This window comes from Diaphorina citri, unplaced genomic scaffold (assembly GCF_000475195.1).
Source record: "Diaphorina citri unplaced genomic scaffold, Diaci psyllid genome assembly version 1.1 scaffold1788, whole genome shotgun sequence".
Lineage (NCBI taxonomy): Eukaryota > Metazoa > Arthropoda > Insecta > Hemiptera > Psyllidae > Diaphorina > Diaphorina citri.
This window is the reverse complement of record NW_007379214.1, coordinates 62,191-87,498: the sequence shown is the minus strand read 5'-3', so window position 1 is coordinate 87,498 and position 25,308 is coordinate 62,191. Positions and strand designations below refer to the sequence as shown.

Below are 25,308 nucleotides of genomic sequence, written 5' to 3'. Positions count from 1 at the left end.
GAATAAGCCACCCTACGTACCGTACCGCCTACACCTACCTAATCCTTAACAAGGGTCTCGTGTGAACCAAGCCTCCACAGACAGTGTGCCAGTGACAGTTGTGTGGACGCGTCTTTATTCTTCACATAATTAGAAGGGCTAAGGGCTAGGAGTGGACCCTGCCCTTGTTATAATGACCCTTCTTTTATGAAGTGTGTTGTTGAATTTTTCCATTTCACTTATTATCCCTAGCACAATATGGATTCTGACGTTGATGATTATCTCTGCTGATCTTGGTCTGGACTAGGGGTGCAAGAGGAACAGGCATCGCACATTGGCACAATGCTTTACTTGAGTTAAGCTAAAGACTGGAATTGCAAGTCAAAGAAGAGAACTCTTACGAGGGAAGTATGTACAGGAAAAGGGAAAATTTTTGTAATGTACCTAGTGAACGAGTGGACGAAAGAGACCGCTGTGGTACCTTTTTGCCCCAATTAGGAGGGAGAGAGAGAGAGAGAGAGAGAGAGAGAGAGAGAGAGAGAGAGGAGAGGAGAGAGAGAGGAGAGAGAGAGGAGAGAGAGAGGAGAGGAGAGAGAGGAGGAGAGAAAGGAGACGAGAATTTTGGTGGATTTGGGTGATATTTTTCCCCAGTGGAATGGGTTGTGTCATTAGTTCATTGAAGAGTGCAAAAAAACTCTAAGGAAAGGCAATAAATGAAGCTTCTTTTCCAAACGCACCCTCGCGCGCACAGCAGAATGCTTCTTTCATTTAGAAACTAAAATGAGAGAAAACAAGCAAAGCTTTGAGCGCTGAGAAGAAAGGTAGAGACGTATTCAATTACAACAGAATAAAAAAAGTAAAGGGGCAGAAGGGGCCCTCATTAAAAATTATGCTAATATACGTACATTTTTCTGGCCTGTATTGAATGACGGCAAAGAAAATGAACTCGCTCCCATAGAAATACGAGGCTGCCCTGTACGCTCAAATATCGTGGAGTTCGGGACTCTTATTTGTGTTCTTGCTTACCAGGAGGGCAGGCAATCCTTCAAATCACTTGAAAACCTCGTCAACCTCTTGACATGTTAGCGTCCTGGCACTTCTGGCATATCTAGGGTGACCACGAAATTTTTTTGGTCCAAAGCGGGATCGCAGTCCTTTGTGGCCCAGAGGGGGACGCGGGCCTTTTTGGGCGGAGGGGGGGGGGGTGAGGTACAAACATGTGGGTATAAACTACCTGCCTCTGCACTACACAATCAATATCCCTACATTTTATTTTCAAATATTTTGATACATAATATTGTACAATATTGGAATCGTAAAATGGATTTTTTCCCGAGCTCATTGCTCTCAATGATAATATTAGGTTCGGACCAGCTAAAGCGGGACAATATCGGGACTTTGGGCGAAAGCGGGACATTTTAGCGTCCCCAGAGGATTTCTCGGGACAGCGGGACCAGGGGCTCCAAAGCGGGACGTATGGTCAGCCTAGGCATATCGTAAAAATCTGAGAGCTATATACCTATATAATATATCTCCGTAGTTTTCACGTGTACAGACGAGGTCGGCGTTTTCTGTAAGCTTCTCAATCAGCCCTATAGGGTAATTCCACCTCCCTTTAGATGAAATTTCAAATTTACTCTTCAACATGCTCAAAAGCTCATTCGAATATTCACAACCAAGGTGCCCAAAATATGTCCTATTTCCCAATAGCTAGCACGTGTCAAGCTGTAATAGTATAAGGTTTTTCAAACATCAACTCTATTGTCCATAGGTTTTTAAGTTTTCTGAGAATTTCAAGAATAAAAGGGAACGAGTGGCATATGGACAGACAAGAAGAGAAGACGGGTGGGGAGGAGAAGGATAGGGAGGGGGAAAAGTAAATAGAAAATTCATGCTGAGTAATGAGGAGCTCAGGACTAAGGAGAGGTTACACGAATTTCCTTTTTATTTTCTATTAGGACATTATTGAGATCCAGGAAGGAAAAGGACGGACAGGGGAGGATGGACGTGTTTAATTATTTATCAAATGTTTACTTCAAAATTGGTTTTAGGGCCTGATAAGAAATTACTTTCAATGCCTGCGTAGCTATAGTACCCCTTCTCGTACATGAAAGTTTGGCAACAAGGCTTTCTAAAAATTACCCTCTCCCTATGAAAATGGCTTTCTTCACTCTCTTTCACTTTACTTTCTAACCATTTACTTCCTTTCTACTCTCTTTACTCTTAATTAGAGGTTCTACTTTTTTCCATTTTTCCATCAATTGGTGTTTCCATTTTTCCGCTGATGCACTTACTTACACGACTTTCTTTTTACTTTCCTTATCCTATAGGAAGGAAAGTGATGTATTCATTTTTTTTCCCCCTTCAGAATGTCTATTGTTATAAATGTAGGTATTTTATCCACATTTGTCTTGACATAGAGCCGGAGCTGAGGTACATTTTTTCTACCTCATAAGGTACAAAATTTTCTTCCTATGGATCTGATGGGGGTTGTCTTGACATGTCCCACAGCACAACCCAAATTTTTAGGGACACCAAATGATTTAATCCCCCGAAAGAAAAGAAAAAAATATCCCCGAAAAAAATTACCATGTTGCTGACACAAATTGAAATTAATAAAAATCCTAACCCATTAGGGAGCAGAGCGCACAATTTATGTCCCCCATTTCTACTCTCCAAACCATCCCCCCTGAATCATCACAGTCTCATTTTATTAATCAATGGCGTTGATATGATGGGCCTCACAGGAATAGCTCCGGGGAAACAAACGTTCGGTGATTAGGACCACAGGAGACGTCGTCAATTATTCAGCACAAAATTACAACCGGCTCCATATTTTTCCCCCTTTTTTATGGAGAGAAAACTTTTTTTAGCTGGAAATGCTGGAGTGGCCTGGTCGGAATGAACGAGATTCTCAAGGGACCAAATCAAGTTGCCGTATTGGAAAAATGTGCCTAGTTACGGATTTTTAAAGCAGAAAAACTGACTTCCTATGTGTGTGTACTGTGTAGTGTACCTGTAATCGTCAATTATTCAGCACAAAATTACAACCGGCTCCATATTTTTCCCCCTTTTTTATGGAGAGAAAACTTTTTTTAGCTGGAAATGCTGGAGTGGCCTGGTCGGAATGAACGAGATTCTCAAGGGACCAAAAAAAGTTGCCGTATTGAAAAAATGTGCCTAGTTACGGATTTTTAAAGCAGAAAAACTGACTTCCTATGTGTGTGTACTGTGTACCTGTAACAGGTAGGTAGAGGTACAAATATGTAGATGGACCTCTCTCTACGCATAGAAAAGTGGCATACATGGAAGCCAAATTGTGCTGTTTTTTTTTCAAGAAAGAATCACTTCAGAAAAAACTTCCAAAGTACCTACAGAAAGATTCGCAGTAAAAGATATTTTTTTCAAACACACATTGTGTGTGTGTCTGTCTGTAAACAAAATATGTATCTCGAGAACGGTAAGACCTAGAGACTCGAAATTTTGTATGTAGCTGTCAAATGTGACAAGGATGCGACACGAAACTTTGGTTAAGACCGGTGCAACGGTTGGCGGCATTTTACCGCTTTTTGGCGGTTTTCGGTGTAACAATATCTCGGGAACGGTATAAGCTAAAGACTTGAAATTTGGCATGTAGTTCACAAATGTGACAAGGATGCAACACAAAACGTTTGGTTAAAATAGGTGCTGCGGTTGGCGGTACTTTGACCGCTTTTTGGCGGTTTTCAGCTATATCGACTAAACCGTTAGAGATATTGTAAATGTTACAACAGAACACCCTAATAAGCACCATTCAATAGGATAAGGAAAGTCGTGTGATGTTCACACCAGATCGCTTTTTGGCGGTTTTGAGCTATATCGACTAAACGGTTAGAGATATTGTGGTTGGTTGGTTGGTTGGTTGGTTGGTTGGTTGGTATCAAATGCTGGGAATTGACTATCAGGTCATTTTCCTCCTCGCGTCCCAATATTTTGCGATGATGTTGTTAGAGATATTGTAAATGTTACTACAGAACACCCTAATAAGCACCATTCAATAGGATAAGAAAAGTCGTATGATGTTCACACCAGATTTTTAAAAAAATTTGTACCCATATTGTACCAAATACACAAGACCTTGTTTAGACTGCGGGAGTAAAGGGACTTTTTTTATTAATATTTATTATAGAGTAAAGGGACTTTTCAGTCTCATTCGGGCAGGATAAACAAGGTATATTCTATTCTACCCTGTCCTTTTTTTTACAAATAAATATTGCAGAAAATTATTACAACAAAGATAAACAAGAAAATAAAGAAGGATTGTATGTACATTGATTTTCTTTGTGAAAAAATATGTTAAGTGTTTCGCGTTGGGATGTGCGCTCATGCAGAACGGATTTCCTATAGCGTATGCGTCTAAAACATTATATAGCACACAAAGAAATTATGCACAAATCGAGTAGGAACTGTAACGACAAGACCTTCGTCGTTACAGTTCCCCTTTTTTCAAACCTCTTGAAAAAGAAAAGAGGTCGAGGTGCATTAACATCGGTCGAGTAACTTGATTGGAAATGAAATAACAGTTAACTATCCTACTTACATGAAAAAGATATCCTTATCCCACATATTAACAGTAGTGGTCACTGCGCTCGCCTTGCACGCGGGAGACCCGGGTTCGATTCCCGGCGGGGTCAAGAAATTTGTATCATGCAAATGATTGACTAGAGATTTGGAACCTTGTGTTCATTCAGTATAATCGGTAAGTGTCAGCCACTCACCATCAGGTAGACCTGACAGGTACACCTGGTCAGGTATATGTGACACCCAATGAGCACACACACCATCAGGTAGACCTCACAGGTACACCTGGTCAGGTATATCTGACACCCAATGAGCACACACACCATCAGAGAGTGAGTGGCTGGCCAAATATCTGACACCCAATGAGCACACACATCACATTGGATTTTAGGATTATTGAGGTATTGGGAAAAATCCTACAATGCTGCAGTGAGCACCAAAGTTGTGACGTAATAACACAAAGAAACTGCATTTACATTACATATTAACAGTATGTAATTTCTCTCTTTACAGGACCATAGCCAAGCTCGGAGAAAGCAAAGTTCTACCTGGCGATGTAGCATGGCGTTTATACGATACCTACGGGTTTCCAGTGGATCTCACTCAGCTGATGGTGGAGGAGAAAGGATTAAGTGTGGACATGGAGGTGTATGAGGATGCGAAGAAGAAAGCTCAGGTAAATAGCTGTTTTATCCTATAGTATCTATTTTTTCAAAAGAAAGAAAAAAGAAGTCGAGTTAGCTAAAAAGAAAATAGAAATAAAAGTGTGGTTGAACTCTGACCAATATCCTAAAAATGGTGGAGGAGAAAGGATTAAGTGTGGACATGGAGGTGTATGAGGATGCGAAGAAGAAAGCTCAGGTAAATAGCTGGTTTATCCTATAGTATCTATTTTTTTCAAAAGAAAGAAAAAAGAAGTCGAGTTAGCTAAAAAGAAAATAGAAATAAAAGTGTGGTTGAACTCTGACCAATATCCTAAATAAGTTTAACTTGAACTTTTAATTAAATATTTGTGTATTTGTATCCACTTTGACGTCATCACTCAAGCAGTCCATTTTGGAATTATAACGTGTGCTAATATTCCAAATAGGTACGTACCTATTCATAGGCTTGTTACTTCTATTACAAGGAAAAGGAATTTTAATTGTGTTAAGCATGAATGCTTGTCACAAATGTCGTTCCCCGCTTAATATACTACGCTAAATTTTATGACATGACTTGGACTCGAACCATTAACCTCCAGACTCAAAGTCCACCGTGCTAACCACTGCACCACTGAGGTTGGTGTTACTTTCTATTACATGAAGTATGTTTCTCTTGGTTGGTTTTTCCATAATGCTTGTCACAAATGTCGTTCCCCGCTTAATATACTACGCTAAATTTTATGACTTGACTTGGACTCGAACCATTAACCTCCAGATTCAAAGTCCACCGTGCTAACCACTGCACCACTGAGGTTGGTGTTACTTTCTATTACATGAAGTATGTTTCTCTTGGTTGGTTTTTCCACAAGGATTGATTGTGGTGTGCCGTCCAAAAAGTTTTAAAGTAGTGATTAGTGAACGATAACGAAATTTTAGAAATCCTGGAGATTTAAGCAGAAAATGAAAACGTGACTTCTGATTTGCTACAAAAAATCCATAAAAATTTATTTGTTCAAATTGTATAAAAAAATCACAATCGCATTTTTTATTGTACGTGTGGTGTGTGTGGGAACCCCAGTAGAACAACTGGAGTCCGAGCCTGAGAGTCAAGCAGGCATGGAGACGAGTGTGGAGTTCTGTGGTGGTACTCATCTGGCTATGGCCCATCACGTGGGAGACTTTTGTATTTCTAGCGAAGAAGCTATTGCTAAAGGTAGTAATATTGTTTCATGTAAGTGCTAGTGGTAGCTAGCTTTTGTACCAAATACATGAGACCTTGTTTAGACTGCGGGAGTAAAGGGACTTTTCAGTCTCATTCTGGCAGTATAAACGATGAGATGGTCAACAAATATCCGAGCTTGTATCGGTTGTTTAGGACGGTTCATAAACAGAAATATGTGCAAGATGCTTTGAACGTGTAGTCGAAACATTTTACCTGAGAGAGAGCTAATCATGCGAAGGATTGATTGTGGTGTGCCGTCCAAAAAGTTTAAGTAGTGATTAGTGAACGATAACGAAATTTTAGAAATCCTGGAGATTTAAGCAGAAAATGAAAACGTGACTTCTGATTTGCTACAAATAGGAGTTGCCTGTCATTCCGTGGAGTCTGGGAGCATGGTATGTCTGTTGGTTGGACGGGAGTTGCTATTGGAGCATTACCTTTTGGACTGACAGTTCCATTAACATTTGGACCGAGCTTGGGTTTGGTATTCTTAGCAGTGGCTGAGTTCTTGTTCTTGGTATCTTCTTGTGGTTTTATTGGATCGGACACTGGGCTAGGTGACCTGAGCCAAACAAAGTAATAAATGTTTGGATAATCATGTTTGTATAATGAGGGGCGTGTCTTGCAAAAACTCATCCTTCTCCAACTCAAAACGTCTCTTTTTCTCTTCAAAACTAGAATAATATTCAAGGTAAAAGTTCATGCTGAAATTCACACTATTATCTCTCATCGTATCAGGCCTCCAAGAATGGAAGAGAAACAAATTCGGAAAAAGTGGTGTGCATAGTTTTGTACTTACCGAAAGTACTATCAGCATTACAGGCATTACTTGATTAGGAAGAAAAGAGTGCAAATAAAAAAGGGAAATTTTGTTAAGGAATTTATGGTATCAAGAGAAAATTAATGAACACAAAAATACAGTTAGAAAACTTAATTCTGAAACGAAAAAAAAAGCCAAAAATAGTAGTACTTTTAAGAAACCAAAAATGAAAAGTGTGAGATGGTTAATATAAACAAAATTGATTTATTAAATAATATATAAAACATAATACTAATAATTATAACATAAAACAAGGCATGTAAAAAAAGATAAAGTACAACTTGCAATTAAGGCACTACTTAACACTTAAAGGTATTGGAATGGTATGATGGTAAAAACTTAATAAGTATAAGATCGAAACGAAAATTTTGGAGGGGAAAAAACCAACAATTGCAAGCAATAATTTGATCCCAAGTTTTAAAACTCTACCAAACAGACCAAAATTACCTCCTCTCTTAACTTGGACAGGCAGTTTTTATTTAACCTAAAGCCTAATTACTCCCACTAATAATTAAAACCCCCTGATGAATTAATATTTTACTATTATTCGAAACAATTAATTGTTACAGGGGAACATTCATGCTATAAAAATTATATCATTTACGTGACATAAGGTGTTTTCCATATAGAATTTTTCACGAGGAATCGATTGGTGTACATATCAACTCTTGATTAGCGACGTGGGGTCTGTTCTCGGAACGTCTGGATTTTTCCTATCCTGCCCTCCTCTCTTCGATTTCGAGACGATAAGTTCTCCTTTGTTACAGTTCCTTCTACAGATATGTCCACACATAGTCGATCGATGGTCGTCCGACGAGGTGAATCTATGTTGTCGGGGGAGAGTACTTTCAGTGGACGTCGATTAACGGGGCCAAAAAGCGGTAAAATGCCGCCAACCGTTGCACCGGTCTTAACCAAAGTTTCGTGTCGCATCCTTGTCACATTTGACAGCTACATACCAAATTTCAAGTCTCTAGCTCTTACCGTTCTCGTGATATTTTGTTTACAGACAGACAGACAGACACACACACACACACACACAGACAGACAGACACACACACACGGACCAATGGCTGAAACTTTGGATTTAGGCTCTAGGGACCTCAAAACGTGTTTTGATATAATAATTTGCTAGAAGCCGTGGACTTTGAAGGATATTAACTTTGTCTACTACTTTTTCTTCGCCTTTTCAAGTGTACAGACGGGGTCGGCGTTTTTCGTCAGCCTTTCAATCAGCTCTAACTAGGGTGATTGCTTTGGGCTGACATTTGGTTTTGGCTACAAATTTTACGAGTGGTGACACTAAAAACCGACCCATCGAAAATTTGACCCGATTACATTACTTTCGTTCCTATAGGATAAGGAAAGTAAAAATGGTAATACAAATTTATAAAAAGACCCTTGCTTAAATTAAAAAAGAAAAAATATATAATACTAAAACTAAAACAGGGTAGAAGAAAGAATGACAAAATGGTGGACAAAAGAATAATAAAAGCAATTTTGAGTTTTGAAGGCTTATCAGTGCAGTACAGTCCAAAAGAGTATTGAAGTTTGATCTCAAGGTACTGAGTGTGTTTAGAACTCAGTAGTATAGTATTCATCAACTTGGGTATGGGTACCCGGTACTCATTATGATGGTGGCGAGGGTACGTGACATTAAATTCGGGTACCCAAGGGGTACGCGGGTGAAAAAAAGAGTATCAGTGCAGTACAGTCCAAAAGAGTATTAAAGTTTGACCTCAAGGTACTGAATTTTTTCAAAAGGTACTGAGTGTGTTTAGAACTCAGTAGTATAGTATTCATCAACTTAGGTATGGGTACCCGGTACTCATTATGATGGTGGCGAGGGTACGTGACATTAAATTCGGGTACCCAAAGGGTACGCGGGGGGAAAAAAAGTTGAGAACCGCTGGTACAGACTTACCTATTGAGTAAGCTTCGTCCACGGGACAGGGTCTTAAGGAATTGCTCTTCCTCCTAGTTGAGAACCGCTGGTACAGACTTACCTATTGAGTAAGCTTCGTCCACGGGACAGGGTCTTAAGGAATTGCTCTTCCTCCTCATCGATAATGTCCACTATGGACTGAGGATCCTTGGTCAGCTCAGGAAACGTATCACCCAACAGATCCACCACTGTGTTCACTAAGGAAGAGAACAGACGAGGTTTTGCACCTAGCTTTTCAGTGCCGTAGCGTACTGCACGTCTCAGAATACGACGTAAGACATAACTGTGGGGGAGGGAGATAGAATAGAATTGAATAATTTTATTAGTGGATTTTATGTCGGGGTCGAGTGGATTCGAACACATCACATGCCTTCAGGCACACTCCATTTGTCAAGAGGCTAAGGTTTTCCTACAACAAGCAGTTTGTAGACTCTGTGAGTTCCGGTACTGAGGCAGGAATTCTGCTAGACAAGAGTAATTTCTACGCGGAACAAGGAGGTCAAATTTATGATGAGGGATTTATGATTGGGGTAAACGATGAGGTAAGACTTATTACTGTAGTTCGAATACCGAAAGCGAAGAAGAAGAAGAAGAAGAAGAAGAAGAAGAAGAAGAAGAAGAAGAAGAAGAAAAAAAAATCATTACCATGATTAATTCAGCGGCTACGGAGTTAAGTTTCCCTTGCTAATAAAATAGGAACAGTTGTGTGCGAAGGGCATCCACTCGTAAAATTTGTAGCCAAAACCAAATGTCAGCCCAAAGCAATCACCCTAGTTAGAGCTGATTGAAGATTTCGCTTTCATATAATAATAAACATCTATCCTTTCACCCTTCCAGAATTTGAACCATGTGAGGGTACCGTGGTAGGATTGCGGTACAACAAGCAGTTTGTAGACTCTGTCAGTTCCGGTACTGAGGCAGGAATCCTGCTAGACAAGAGTAATTTCTACGCGGAACAAGGAGGTCAAATCTATGATGAGGGATTTATGAGCAACAAGCAGTTTGTAGACTCTGTGAGTTCCGGTACTGAGGCAGGAATCCTGCTAGACAAGAGTAATTTCTACGCGGAACAAGGAGGTCAAATCTATGATGAGGGATTTATGATTGGGGTAAACGATGAGGTAAGAATTATTACTGTAGTTCGAATACCGAAAACGAAGAAGAAGAAGAAGAAGAAGAAGAAGAAGAAGAAGAAGAAGAAAAAAAAAATCATGACCATGATTAATTCACCGGGTACGGAGTTAAGTTTCCCTTGCTAATGAAATAGGAAAGGTTGTGTGCGAAGGGCATCCACTCGTAAAATTTGTAGCCAAAACCAAATGTCAGCCCAAAGCAATCACCCTAGTTAGAGCTGATTGAAGCGAAGAAGAAGAGGAAAAAAATCATGACCATGATTAACTCACCGGGTACGGAGTTAAGTTTCCCTTGCTAAAGAAATAGGAAAGGTTGTGTGCGAAGGTCATCCACTCGTAAAATTTGTAGTCAAAACCAAATGTCAGCAATCACCCTAGTTAGAGCTGATTGAGAGGCTGACGAAAAAAAAACGCCAACTCCGTCTGTACACTTGAAAAGGCGAAGAAAAAGTAGTAGACAAAGTTAATATTCTTCAAAGTCCACGGCGAACCAAGTTCTAGCAAATTAACCCCGTCTGTACACTTGAAAAGGCGAAGAAAAAGTAGTAGACAAAGTTAATATCCTTCAAAGTCCACGGCGAACCAAGTTCTAGCAAATTATTATTTGTTTTTCAGTCGGTAGAAGTATGTGTAACCAATGTTCAAGTGAAGGCTGGCTACGTACTACATCGGGGTAAGATCGAGGGTACTCTAGACCTCATGTTTCAAAGCTTAAAAACGTTTTCAAGAGTCAAATTGAACTTTGGTTTTCAAGTCTAGTTAACTTGGAGGGTAGCAAGTATGCCTTGTAAGTGCTTGGTCATGGGTTTGATTCCCCTCCCCCAGGGCAAAGTTTATCCTAAACTGATAAGAACAAAGTTCTTCTATTCTCTCATCTTTCTTTCTTTAATTTTGGGATGATAAGACCTATATTTTTACAGTTCTCTCTATCAAACCTAAAAAAAAAAAAAAAACTAGTTAAGTTGCTACATACCCTAAGTCACACTCTACGGGTTGGAGATAAACTCAAGCTTCATATTGACACCGCCAGACGTCGCCCAATCATGTCAAATCACACGGCTACTCATATATTGAACCATGCGTTGAGATTTGTGCTTGGACCGGAGGCAGATCAGAAGGGATCCCTGGTTTACAGATATCATCTCCACGAGAACATAATGGAATGTGAAGAGGAATAAAACCGGTATAGTTCTGGTGAATACTTCCGAGAGTTTTACTCCAGGGATAAATATTCACGATTTCACTTTCACAAGTTCTCCTTTGATAATGGAGTCGGAGCTTTTTCGAAAGGAAGTAAAAATGAAATGCTTACCACCATCGAATGTTCATAACTATATTATGAGTTCCACATCGTCGTTTATCTCGTGCAAATTCTTCCAGATATCATCTCCACGAGAACATAATGGAATGTGAAGAGGAATAAATCCGGTATAGTTCTGGTGAATACTTCCGAGAGTTTTACTCCAGGGATAAGTATTCACGATTTCACTTTCACAAGTTCTCCTTTGATAATGGAGTCAGAGCTTTTTCGAAAGGAAGTAAAAATGAAATGCTTACCACCATCGAATGTTCATAACTACATATATTATGAGTTCCACATCGTCGTTTATCTGTAACAAATAAGATATCAGAATAATTAGGTATCATGACAATTTCGACTCCATTTGAATGGAAGATGCATAAAATGGAATACAGGCTTTATTTCGCGATAAAATGACACAACTTACAAGACAGGACCAAGTAATTGAATTTGGGGAACACGTTTTCTTTCATAGTTTTACTTGTGTGCTTCACACCTCCCATTGCAGATTACCACCAACTTTATGCAATATACACTAAGTAAGTATTTATGTACTTGTAAACTTTATAGTTACTCAAGAACAATAGCGAACTTGAAAGAATTTAAATAACTTTGCTAGAGCTCTCTAAAATCTACAATCTCTAGTTTATATGCACTCTAGATCTGGTTCCAAACCAGCAGGTTCATGACCACCAAAGTATGTGACATACAGACGATCAGCTGGAATCTTGTACACTGTAGTGAGCAGCTCCCACGCCCATGTACACACTTCCAACTGAAACCAAACAGAAGTTTTTGATGGGGATAAACCAACAGGTGTTGCAGCCCAAGAAATGCTAGACCAAAGGATAGCAACCTCAAGACACAAATTTATTTGCTACAGAAGGAGAGGTTTAGAAAAATAATTACATGGCTATGTTCTAAAGACAAAAAGTAGTTGGATTTGATATGTGCTCTAGACAGCTTGTATAGAAGCAAACTGTACTTAGACTGGGGGTAGCTAACAATACACATTGTGGAATCCAATTCCCTTCATAATGAACCTGAGATACCATTTCTTTCCCAAGAACATCAGTTAGTACTCAATTTGAAATTAAAGATTAGGCATTAGGTAGGTACACACTTAATGGAGAAATTTTACAAAGGTTAAGAAAGAAGAAGAAAAAAAAATACCTTGAAATAATCACCAAAGGACCAGTTCCCCAACATCTCAAAGAAAGTATGGTGATACACATCTTTGCCTACATCATCCTTTTCTTCTTCTTCTTCTTCTTCTTCTTCTTCTTCTTCTTCTTCTTCTTCTTTTTCAAGAGGTTTGAAAAAAGGCGAACTGTAACGACAAAGGTCTTGTCGTTATAGTTCCTACTCGATTTGTGCATAATTTCTTTGTGTGCTATATAATGTTTTAGACGCATACGCTATAGGAAATCCGTTCTGCAAGAGCGCACATCCCAACGCGAAACACTTAACATATTTTTTCACAAAGAAAATTAATGAACATGCAATCCTTCTTTATTTTCTTGTTTATCTTTGTTGTAATAATTTTCTGCAATATTTACCTATTTGTAAAAAAAAAAAAAGGACAGGGTAGAATAGAATATACCTTGTTTATCCAGCCCGAATGAGACTGAAAAGTCCCTTTACTCCCGCAGTCTAAACAAGGTCTTATGTATTTGGTACAATATGGGTACAATAATTTTTAAAAATCTGGTGTGAACATCACACGACTTTCCTTATCCTGTTGAATGGTGCTTATTAGGGTGTTCTGTTGTAACATTTACAATATCACTAACCGTTTAGTCGATATAGCTGAAAACCGCCAAAAAGCGGTCAAAATACCGCCAACCGCAGAACCTATTTCAACCAAACGTTTTGTGTTGCATCCTTGTCACATTTGTGAACTACATACCAAATTTCAAGTCTTTAGCTTATACCGTTCCGAAGTAACACCAACCTCAGTGGTGCAGTGCTTAGCACGGTGGACTTTGAATCTCGAGGTTGGTGGTTCGAGTCCAAGTCATGTCATAAAATTTAGCGTAGTATATTAAGCGGTGAACGACATTTGTGACAAGCATTCATGCTTAACACAATTAAAATTCCTTTTCCTTGTAATAGAAAGTAACAAGCATATGAATAGGTACGTACCTATTTGGAATAACGTCAAAGTGGATACAAATACACAAATATTTAATTAAAAGTTCAAGTTAAACTTGAATTTCATTGGCCCATGTTTGTGTGCAAAAAATAACGTCACGCTTGTTGAATCAAAGAGAGTAAATATGTAATGTGTTTTAGGGAGAATAATTTACATATGTAGATATTTATTGCAGCAACTAGCAAAGCAAATAGTGGACTAGTTAGAACCTAAAAACCATTTTTTCTTAGCACCCTTTGCATCGCACCTGCTGCAGTCCCCCCCCTCCCCCCAATATTGAAGCAAGGTTGCTTGAACACAGGGAAAGTTTTGCTGGCCTCAAACTGTGTTCCCTGTGTATTTCTTATGGGGAACTAAAAAAATGTCAATATCTCGGGAACGGTTTGGAATTTCGGGAGTTTCCGATTTTTCCCAGGATGTACAAAAAATAAGGAATCTAATGGTGAAAACCGCATCTTCCTAGCTCATCTAGAAGTGGGTTAGAATTTGTATACGTGAGTCAGTGAGTGAGTGAGTGAGTGAGTCAGTCAGTTACACAAGGGGCTGTATATATTTAGGATAAAAATAGAAAGTAAAAATTTCATTTTGAATTTGAAAAAAGAAAAAAGAAATTTTGACTTTTGAATAGTGAAGAAAATCTGTAGAAAAGAGGTTAGAAGTTGGTTAAAGTCTTAATACAAATGCCATCCCTATTTGAAAATTTGAAAAAAGAAATTTTGACTTTTGAATAGTGAAGAAAATCTGCAGAAAAGAGGTTAAAAGTTGGTTAAAGTCAATACAAATGCCATCATAATAGGAAAGTAAAAACCAGAACAATGAAGTTAACAGACAATGTCATCCGTAGCTACAAGGTAGCAAAGTTGTTCCGGGAGAACACTGACAAGATTACCAGTATTGACTATTCAGCCGATGGACTTCTCTTGATATCATGCAGTGAGGATGATCAGATAGTTATCTATGATTGTGAATTGGGCACTAACAAGCGCACCGTATTCAGTAAGAAGTATGGAGTAGATCTGATAAGATTCACACATGCCAAACAAGCAGCAATTCATGCTTCCACCAAAATAGACGATACAGTAAGATATTTATCTCTGCATGACAATAAATACATCAGGTACTTCCCAGGTCACACTAAGAAAGTCAACTCCTTGTGTTTGTCTCCTATTGATGATACCTTCATCTCTGGATCCTATGACAAAACCGTAAGGTTATGGGATCTCCGATCACCAAACTGTCAAGGCATCATGCATGTTTCTGGCTCAAGACCTATTGCTGCTTTTGATCCAGAAGGACTTATTTTTGGTGTTGGTGTAAACTCTGACACTATCAAACTGTATGATGTACGATCCTTTGACAAGGGACCATTCTCAAATTTCAAATTTGCAGCTGAGAAAGAATGTGATTGGACAGGAATCAAGTTTAGTGCAGATGGAAAATATATTCTCATTTCAACAAATGGATCTATCATCCGTACATTTGATGCATACAATGGACAATGTCTACAAACTCTCGCAGGATTCCTGAATAACAAAGGTTGTCCTCTTGAAGCTTCTTTCACTCCAGACTCTAAATATGTCATTAGTGGATCTACTGATGGACGGATTCATATTTGGAATGCAGAAAAAGGATTCAAAGTGTGTGTACTTGATGCTGACCATCCATCTCCTGTACAAACAATACAGTTTAATCCCAAGTTCAACATGATGGCATCTGCATGTACAAACTTGGCATTTTGGATCCCAACTTACCTAAGTAACCATCAGGAACCAGACACTAGTATGTTTCGAGAAAATTAGAAACTAAAATATAAAATCTACAGGTCGCTCCTGCTGTATTTTCAGTAGACAATTTGAAGATCTACCTAGGTGTTTTATGTTATCAGTAGGAATAGATTGGTTAGTCACATGCATTTTATACAAATGTACATACCCTGCCTGGACAACTTCTGAACTCAGGAAGTAACTGTTAATTGCACAAATGAACCAGAATCAATGTTCACGGTACAAACAATTAAACTTTAACATCTGGATCAGATATTGGAACTTTTATTGAAAAAGTTCAAAGTTGGCAAAAATAAATTTAAAAATTTTTGACACCAAGGTTTTGAGGTTACTTTCATTTAGGGTTGCCACTGTTGCCAGATTTCGCTCAGCAGTAGGAGGAGGAGGGGGAGGTTTTTTCAAGAAATGAAATACGTTTGGCAATGTTTGTATTTTGCTTTTACAAATAAAAATAAAAATAGAAAGTAAAAATTTCATATTCATTTTGAATTTGAAAATTTGAAAAAAGAAATTTTGACTTTTGAATAGTGAAGAAAATCTGTAGAAAAGAGGTTAGAAGTTGGTTAAAGTCTTAATACAAATGCCATCATAATAGGAAAGTAAAAACCAGAACAATGAAGTTAACAGACAATGTCATCCGTAGCTACAAGGTAGCAAAGTTTAGTACCTAGATGATGATTATGTTATTTAATACCTATATAGGTACTTTCATTATTTTATAAAAGTACCTAGATGATGATGATGTTATTTACCTATTACTTTCCTTATTTTATAAAATGACGAGGAAAGTATTGTGATCGACAAATTTTTCGACCTTCGTTTTTTCGGATGTGGACGTTTTATGGTCCAATAGATCAGTTGCGCTTACTTGTGTGATGTTTCAAAGTCATAGAGCAGGAAAAATGAGGACCAACGGAATTTTTCACACAACCTTTCCTATTTCTTTAGCAAGGGAAACTTAACTCCGTACCCGGTGAGTTAATCATGGTCATGATTTTTTTCCTCTTCTTCTTCGCTTTCGGTATTCGAACTACAGTAATAATTCTTACCTCATCGTTTACCCCAATCATAAATCCCTCATCATAGATTTGACCTCCTTGTTCCGCGTAGAAATTACTCTTGTCTAGCAGGATTCCTGCCTCAGTACCGGAACTCACAGAGTCTACAAACTGCTTGTTGTACCGCAATCCTACCACGGTACCCTCACACGGTTCAAATTCTGGAAGGGTGAAAGGATAGATGTTTATTATTATATGAAAGCGAAATCCATTCACTCACTCACTCACTCATTTTCACACACTGATCACTCTATCTCCAGAACTACAACACCTAGAAAGCTGAAATTTGGTAGGAATATTCCTATCCATTTACTGACTCACTCATTCACGAATTCATTTACTCACGCATTCATCACTTACTCACTCATTCACATAATCATTCACTCACACATTGATCGCTCTATCTCCAGAACCAGAACACCTAGAAAGCTGAAATTTGGCAGGAATATTTCCAAGTTCTAGATGCAGTCACAAAAGATCTAATCAGGTCGCAGTAACATAGGACTTTTACTGAAATCTAACCCGATCTGAAGTCATGATCAATTTTCCGTGGCGAAGTAAGGATAACCTGCTAGTAGAGAAAATTTCACAAGAAAAATGAATTGCCATAGACCTGATCTGTTTCCTCCTCAGGTGACACAAACTTGAGCTATTTTTGCTAAAGTTTTAGACGAGGAGGATTCAGCTCTAGGTTTATTGAGCTTGTGAAAGAATTGTTCGATGAAATTATAATAAACCTTACCATAAGCACCATCAGCTGTGTCAGGTTGAGTAGGTGTATATCTGTACTTGGGAGAGTCATCAGTAGGTGGTACCCCTCTGGTCTGCAGATCTGTGATGGAGTGTATGTCCAGTCCTATGGTATCCTCAATGGTGGCTCCCTTGCCTTGACTAAGAAGCTGGGGATGAAGAAAGAAACATTGGATTTAGGCTCTAGGGACCTCAAAACTTGTTCTAGCACTAAAAACTGACCATCGGAAAAATTTCACTCGATTACATTACTTTCCTTCCTACAGGATAAGGAAAGTAAAATGAAACCGGATAGGTAAGTATGTACTACGTTCGTAAAATAGATTAAATTTTATAGATTAAAAGTATTTTATACATTAAACGTAATTTTATAGATTAAAAGTATAGAGATAGATGACAGAATGTAGGGATGAAGAAAGAAACATTGGATTTAGGCTCTAGGGACCTCAAAACTTGTTCTAGCACTAAAAACTGACCACCGGAAAAATTTCACTCGATTACATTACTTTCCTTCCTACAGGATAAGGAAAGTAAAATAAAACCGTACAGGTAAGAACTACGTTCGTAAAATATACTCTATACTTTTAATCTATAAAAGTATAACCAACAGATCCACCACTGTGTTCACTAAGGAAGAGAACAGACGAGGTTTTGCACCTAGCTTTTCAGTGCCGTAGCGTACTGCACGTCTGAGAATACGACGCAAGACATAACTGTGGGGGAGGGAGATAGAATAGAATAGAATTGAATAATTTTAATAGTGGATTTTATGTCGGGGTCGAGTGGATTCGAACACATCACATGCCTTCAGGCACACTCTATTTGTCAAGAGGCTAAGGTTTTCCTTGCCCTTGGGATCAATTTAATTTAAAGAAACCATTTACTAGTGAAAATTTGTAATGAAATAAAAGTTTAAAAAAAAGAATAGGTGAAGGTTTAGCACCTAGCCTTTTGGTGCCATAATAATTTTATTAGTGGATTTTATGTCGGGGTCGAGTGGATTCGAACACATCACATGCCTTCAGGCACACTCCATTTGTCAAGAGGCTAAGGTTTTCCTTGCCCTTGGGATCAATTTAATTTAAAGAAACCATTTACTAGTGAAAAATTGTAATGAAATAAAAGTTAAAAAAAAGAATAGGTGAAGGTTTAGCACCTAGCCTTTTGGTGCCATAATGTACCCCAAGTAATGACATCTCGAACCTAAGGCGTGCTAGCCTAGTGTGATACCAACTAAGTAGTTCACAAAGGTTGTTTATTTCTGGGCATCCAACAAAGTTCAAAGTGTCCTTTAAAGTAAGTTTAACTTATAATAAACTTACCCTCGCCCAGTGTTGTCAGGTCTTCCACCATCAGCCAGAGCTATGGTTAGAGTTCTGGCATGATCTGCTAGTACTCGGTATGCCATGTCTATTCCCTCCTTATCTTCCTCTCCTACTCTGCCTTGGTAGGGAGGAGCACCAGTGCCCTGGAATAAATGACATATTGGTTTAATGTACGTCCTCATTAAAGCACCAATCCGATGTCCTAATAATATGTTAAGGTTATGTTATATTCGTACAAGCATAACCTCCTCTTAAGGTCGTTTGCCCCTACACATAAGCCTCAGACTGGGCTCTGAGCATATACCCTCTAGATCACCAGGCGAGCTTCTTGACTACTACGCCACCACGGTAGGTCAAGGGACCCATATGGAGACCACCTCAGCATGATTATAACCCTTGTACCATAGATCATATAATAGCTAAGCTCAAATCAAGAGGCTAAGGTTTTCCTTGCCCTTGGGATCAATTTAATTTAAAGAAACCATTTACTAGTGAAAATTTGTAATGAAATAAAAGTTAAAAAAAAAATAGAATAGGTGAAGGTTTAGCACCTAGCCTTTTGGTGCCATAATGTACCCCAAGTAATGACATCTCGAACCTAAGGCGTGCTAGCCTAGTGTGATACCAACTAAGTAGTTCACAAAGGTTGTTTATTTCTGGGCATCCAACAAAGTTCAAAGTGTCCTTTAAAGTAAGTTTCACTTATAATAAACTTACCCTCGCCCAGTGTTGTCAGGTCTTCCACCATCAGCCAGAGCTATGGTTAGAGTTCTGGCATGATCTGCTAGTACTCGGTATGCCATGTCTATTCCCTCCTTATCTTCCTCTCCTACTCTGCCTTGGTAGGGAGGAGCACCAGTGCCCTGGAATAAAAGACATATTGGTTTAATGTACGTCCTCATTAAAGCACCAATCCGATGTCCTAATAATATGTCAAGGTTATGTTAGATTCGTACAAGCATAACCTCCTCTTAAGGTCGTTTGCCCCTACACATAAGCCTCAGACTGGGCTCCGAGCATATACCCTCCAGATCACCAGGCGAGCTTCTTGACTACTACGCCACCACGGTAGGTCAGGGGACCCATATGGAGACCACCTCAGCATGATTGTAACCCTTGTACCATAGATCATATAATAGCTAAGCTCAATGTTTCTATCATGATAGAGGACTCAGTAACTTTGTGAAAACTCAAAGTTTCTATTTAACAACACAATTCCTTTATAATATTATTCACCAGGGTCTTGCCTTTTGAATAGCTTCAAACAGTGGTACAAACACATCAGTATCGTAGTTGGAGCGTTTGTCTTGTATTATGGACACCAATCGTTCGAATCCCATTCCACAATCGATGTGCTTCTTGGGCAGTGGTTTCAGGCTTCCATCGATCTCGAACCCGGGACCTAAGGCGTGCTAGCCTAGTGTGATACCAACTAAGTAGTTCACAAAGGTTGTTTATTTCTGGGCATCCAACACAAAGTACAAAGTGTCCTTTAAAGTAAGTTCACTTATAATAAACTTACCCTCGCCCAGTGTTGTCAGGTCTTCCACCATCAGCCAGAGCTATGGTTAGAGTTCTGGCATGATCTGCTAGTACTCGGTATGCCATGTCTATTCCCTCCTTATCTTCCTCTCCTACTCTGCCTTGGTAGGGAGGAGCACCAGTGCCCTGGAATAAAAGACATAATGGTTTAATGTACGTCCTCATTAAAGCACCAATCCGATGTCCTAATAATATGTTAAGGTTATGTTAGATTCGTACAACCATATAATAGCTAAGCTCAGAGTTTCTATTTAACAACACAATTCCTTTATAATATTGTTCACCAGGGTCTTACCTTTTGAATAGCTTCAAACAGTGGTACAAACACATCAGTATCGTAGTTGGAGCGTTTGTCTTGTATTACGGACACCAATCGTTCGAATCCCATTCCACAATCGATGTGCTTCTTGGGCAGTGGTTTCAGGCTTCCATCAGTCTCACTGGAAATCATAAAGAGGACATGAATTAGAGATTTACAGAGGGTAGGAAACTACGTCTGGCTGCGGGACATTAAACAGGGAGTATACCAGCCTGGATTTCCCTTGCTAAAGAAATAGCAAAGGTTGAGTGTGAAGGGCATCCACTTGTAAAATTTGTAACCAAAACCGAATTTCATCCCAAAGGAATCACACACCTATACCTACAATATCTATACCTAAACCTCTTTTCTTCTGTTTTGGTGAATCAGATGCTTGGAATTAATGCTTTAGTACAGCTTAAGAGTCGACATATATGGCCCTTAAACAGCAGGCCACAAACCCACACTTCCCCAATTATTTGGCCAGCCACTCACTCTCTGATGATGTGTGTGCTCATTGGGTGTCAGATATACCTGACCAGGTGTACCTGTCAGGTCTACCTGATAGTGAGTGGCTGGCCTTACACTTACCGATTATACTGAATGAACACAAGGTTCCAAATCTCCAGAACATCAGGATCATCTTGGTTGACTAGATCAGCAGCATTACGGCCCCCTCCTATTCTATCATAGTGAAGTTCCGAGCAAGGACCACAGGGCCCGGTCTCTCCCATCTCCCAGAAGTTGTCCTTCATACTTCCTGGAATGATGTGGGATTCAGGCAATCTGAAAGAAAATGTTTCCACAGGTTAAAAAAGTTTTCATGTTTCCACAGGTTAAAAACCTCATGTTTCAAAGCTTAAGAACGTTTTCAAGAGTCAAATTGAACTTTGGTTTTCCAGTCTAGTTAGCTTGGAGGGTAGCAAGTCTGCCTTGTATGCAGGATCATCTTGGTTGACTAGATCAGCAGCATTACGGCCCCCTCCTATTCTATCATAGTGAAGTTCCGAGCAAGGACCACAGGGCCCAGTCTCTCCCATCTCCCAGAAGTTGTCCTTCATACTTCCCGGAATGATGTGGGATTCAGGCAATCTGAAAGAAAATGTTTCCACAGGTTAAAAAACTTTTCATGTTTCCACAGGTTAAAAACCTCATGTTTCAAAGCTTAAAAACGTTTTCAAGAGTCAAATTGAACTTTGGTTTTCCAGTCTAGTTAGCTTGGATAGGCATTAGGTAGGTACACACTTAATGGAGAAATTTTACAAAGGTTAAGAAAGAAGAAGAAAAAAAAATACCTTGAAATAATCACCAAAGGACCAGTTCCCCAACATCTCAAAGAAAGTATGGTGATACACATCTTTGCCTACATCATCCAAGTCATTATGTTTGCCTCCAGCTCGGATACATTTCTGAGTGTTGACTGCCCGTACCAACTTGGCCATATCACTGTTTGGATCTACAGTGCCTAGGAATATTGGTTTGTACTGAAAACACAAAAAGTAAATCAAGGCCTAAGTGCATGCATGTGTGCTAGGCCAGTTTTCACTGAAGATACCTGAGTATTTATGCACAAACCAATTCAGCAGGGCAGTGATTATGAAAGCTACTTTAAAACATTCCACCTAGTATTTTGACACTTGTGTTTGTTTCTTATAATCTCTTCTTTTCTCTTTCTCTTTCTTTCTCTCTCTTTTTCTCTCTCTTCTTTTCAACCTTTTTACCTCATTTCCCTTTTTCTATTCTTTCATGAACTAACTTCTAAATAATTATAACAAACCTGATTCATTCCAGCATTAGCAAACAGCAATGTTGGATCATCAGATGGTATGACACAGGATGAATGAACATAATCATGCTGTTTCTTCTTCATAAAGAAATCCATGAATGTTTTTCGGACATCTTTAGCAGACATGAAGTCAGCCATGTTTGGAGATTACGAGTATGACTGATTCAAGTTTCAAATCTGAAAAAGGAATAATAAATTTGCTTATTAATTTTGACCTATGGAATGATGAAATCAGTAAGGGGCTGATGAAATCAGCCCTCACTTTAAAGGGGAAATGAGTTGAATATTTTAAGAAGAAAAAAAAAATACCTTGAAATAATCACCAAAGGACCAGTTCCCCAACATCTCAAAGAAAGTATGGTGATACACATCTTTGCCCACATCATCCAAGTCATTATGTTTGCCTCCAGCTCGGATACATTTCTGAGTGTTGACTGCCCGTACTAACTTGGCCATATCACTGTTTGGATCCACAGTGCCCAAGAATATTGGTTTGTACTGAAAACACAAAATGTAAATCAAGCTCTAAGGGCATGAATCACTAGGCCAAGTTCCAATTTCCAGTGAAGATACCTGAGTATTTAAGCACAAACCAATTGAGCAGGGCATTGATTCTGAAAGCTATTTTAAAACATTCCACTTAGTATTTTGACACTTGTGGTTGTTTCTTATAATCTCTTTTTTTGCACTCTTCTCTTTCTTTCTTTCTTTCTTTCTCTATCTCTCTCTCTCTCTCTCTCTCTCTCTCTCTCTTCTTTTCAACCTTTTTACCTCATTTCCTCTTTTCTATTCTCGAAGAAGAAAAAAAAATACCTTGAAATAATCACCAAAGGACCAGTTCCCCAACATCTCAAAGAAAGTATGGTGATACACATCTTTGCCTACATCATCCAAGTCATTATGTTTGCCTCCAGCTCGGATACATTTCTGAGTGTTGACTGCCCGTACCAACTTGGCCATATCACTGTTTGGATCCACAGTGCCTAGGAATATTGGTTTGTACTGAAAACACAAAATGTAAATCAAGGCCCAAGTGCATGCATGTGTGCTAGGCCAAGTTCCAGTTTTCACTGAAGATACCTGAGTATTTATGCACAAACCAATTCAGCAGGGCAGTGATTATGAAAGCTACTTTAAAACATTCCACCTAGTATTTTGACACTTGTGTTTGTTTCTTATAATCTCTTCTTTTCTCTTTCTCTTTCTTTCTCTCTCTCTCTTTTTCTCTCTCTTCTTTTCAACCTTTTTACCTCATTTCCCCTTTTCTATTCTTTCATGAACTAACTTCTAAATAATTATAACAAACCTGATTCATTCCAGCATTAGCAAACAGCAATGTTGGATCATCAGATGGTATGACACAGGATGAATGAACATAATCATGCTGTTTCTTCTTCATAAAGAAATCCATGAATGTTTTTCGGACATCCTTAGCTTCTAAATAATTATAACAAACCTGATTCATTCCAGCATTAGCAAACAGCAATGTTGGATCATCAGATGGTATGACACAGGATGAATGAACATAATCATGCTGTTTCTTCTTCATAAAGAAATCCATGAATGTTTTTCGGACATCTTTAGAGCGGTAAAATGCCGCCAACCGTTGCACCGGTCTTAACCAAAGTTTCGTGTCGCATCCTTGTCACATTTGACAGCTACATACAAAATTTTAAGTCTCTAGGTCTTACCGTTCTCGAGATATTTTGTTTACAGACAGACACACACACACACACGGACCAATGGCTAAAACTTTGGATTTAGGCTCTATATGACTGATTCAAGTTTCAAAATCTGAAAAAGGAATAATAAATTTGCTTATTAATTTTGAACTATGGAATGATGAAATCAGTAAGGGGCTGATGAAATCAGCCCTCACTTTAAAAGGGAAATGAGTTGAATACTTTTCCATGACTGATTCAAGTTTCAAAATCTGAAAAAGGAATAATAAATTTGCTTATTAATTTTGAACTATGGAATGATGAAATCAGTAAGGGGGTTTAGTCAGCCCTCACTTTAAAAGGGAAATGAGTTGAATACTTTTCCCATTTGTTTTTCATTAGAATGGCTGCAGAGAGTTCAATTTGCACTGAATTGGGTAACAATATCAGGCTCCACTATTAGTATGCACCAGGAACCAGACACTAGTATGTTTAGAGAAAATTGGAAACTAAAATACAAAATCTACAGGTCGCTCCTGCTGTATTTTCAGTAGACAATTTGAAGATCAACCTAGGTGTTTCATGTTATCAGTAGAAATAGATTGGTTAGTCACATGCATTTTATACAAATGTACATACCCTGCCTGGACACCTTCTGAACTCAGGAAGTAACTATTAACTATTAACTATTAACTATTAATTGCACAAATGAACCAGAATCAATGTTCACGGTACAAACAATTAAACTTTAACATCTGGATCAGATATTGGAACTTTAATTGAAAAAGTTCAAAGTTGGCAAAAATAAATTTAAAAATTCTGACTTTCTGACTTTCACTTAGGGTTGCCACTGTTGCCAGATTTCGCTCATCAGTAGGAGGAGGAGGGGGAGGTTTTTTCAATGAGTTGCGTAAACTTTTGTACCATGCTCTGCTGTGGAGATTGAGGACCAGAAGCACAACTCTTGAGAATTCCGTTCGTGCTGATGATTTTCGTTTCGTTTACACACGGATAAGTTCGACTCTTGGCTGAATCTTGTTTTCTCCTCTGAGCGAGTGGTGATTCGTCAAGTGTTGCATTGAGTTTGAACGGACTTGACGTGGCTGAGGTGGTTTGTCTTCGAATAGCGCACACTTTGGTATATTGGTTCTCCCGCGGACTAGGGCTTGGACTGTTGGGTGCAGGGTCACATGGGGGTTCAAATTTGACATCATAGAGGGGCAGCTCACCTTGCGGAGGATTGGGAGGGAGGGAAGACCACATCATAATTTGTTTAGGTATTTCAAGCAACTCTAGGGTCTAAAAGTAGCCTTATTATCGTAAAACGCAGTGTAAATATCTTCGAT

The 25,308-nt window shown here is 38.8% G+C and overlaps 3 protein-coding genes and 1 long non-coding RNA gene across 4 annotated transcripts; 2 read left to right on the top strand and 2 right to left on the bottom strand.

The window, feature by feature from the left end:
• The first annotated feature begins 9,816 nt into the window (after positions 1-9,816).
• LOC103517261 (alanine--tRNA ligase, cytoplasmic-like) lies at positions 9,817-11,481 on the top strand. The gene is made up of 4 exons (XM_026829419.1): positions 9,817-9,844; positions 10,008-10,291; positions 10,919-10,989; positions 11,286-11,481. The coding sequence occupies exons 1-4, from the start codon at positions 9,817-9,819 to the stop codon at positions 11,479-11,481; spliced, it is 579 nt and encodes a 192-aa protein (XP_026685220.1).
• A 773-nt stretch (positions 11,482-12,254) lies between these two features.
• LOC103517255 lies at positions 12,255-12,855 on the bottom strand. The gene is made up of 2 exons (XR_541796.1): positions 12,777-12,855; positions 12,255-12,378 (listed from the first exon to the last, which is right to left on the bottom strand). It is a non-coding gene; the product is annotated as an uncharacterized LOC103517255 (long non-coding RNA).
• A 1,591-nt stretch (positions 12,856-14,446) lies between these two features.
• On the top strand, positions 14,447-15,557 carry LOC103517260 (WD repeat-containing protein 82). The gene has a single exon (XM_008482282.2). It carries the CDS (start codon positions 14,574-14,576, stop codon positions 15,555-15,557), a length of 984 nt encoding a protein of 327 aa, XP_008480504.1. The 5' UTR covers positions 14,447-14,573.
• Positions 15,558-16,486: 929 nt separating this feature from the next.
• On the bottom strand, positions 16,487-24,795 carry LOC103517259 (alanine--tRNA ligase, cytoplasmic-like). The gene is given in 11 exon segments (XM_026829418.1): positions 16,487-16,761; positions 17,343-17,519; positions 17,946-17,957; positions 17,960-18,063; positions 20,198-20,343; positions 20,513-20,657; positions 21,107-21,301; positions 21,428-21,570; positions 21,811-21,999; positions 22,293-22,478; positions 24,602-24,795. Coding segments are annotated over 10 exon segments (1,533 nt in total). The 5' UTR covers positions 22,440-22,478; positions 24,602-24,795.
• Positions 24,796-25,308: the final 513 nt, after the last annotated feature.

What these genes read in the sequence shown, in the direction of transcription:
- LOC103517260 (XM_008482282.2), top strand. Translation starts at nt 14,574, where the DNA reads ATGAAGTTAACAGACAATGTCATCCGTAGCTACAAGGTAGCAAAGTTG.
- LOC103517261 (XM_026829419.1), top strand. Translation starts at nt 9,817, where the DNA reads ATGATTAATTCAGCGGCTACGGAGTTAA. An exon ending in TGATTGGGGTAAACGATGAG is followed by an intron (nt 10,292 to 10,918) that starts GTAAGAATTATT and finishes TTTGTTTTTCAG; the next exon opens with TCGGTAGAAGTATGTGTAAC. An exon ending in CATCGGGGTAAGATCGAGGG is followed by an intron (nt 10,990 to 11,285) that starts TACTCTAGACCT and finishes TACCCTAAGTCA; the next exon opens with CACTCTACGGGTTGGAGATA.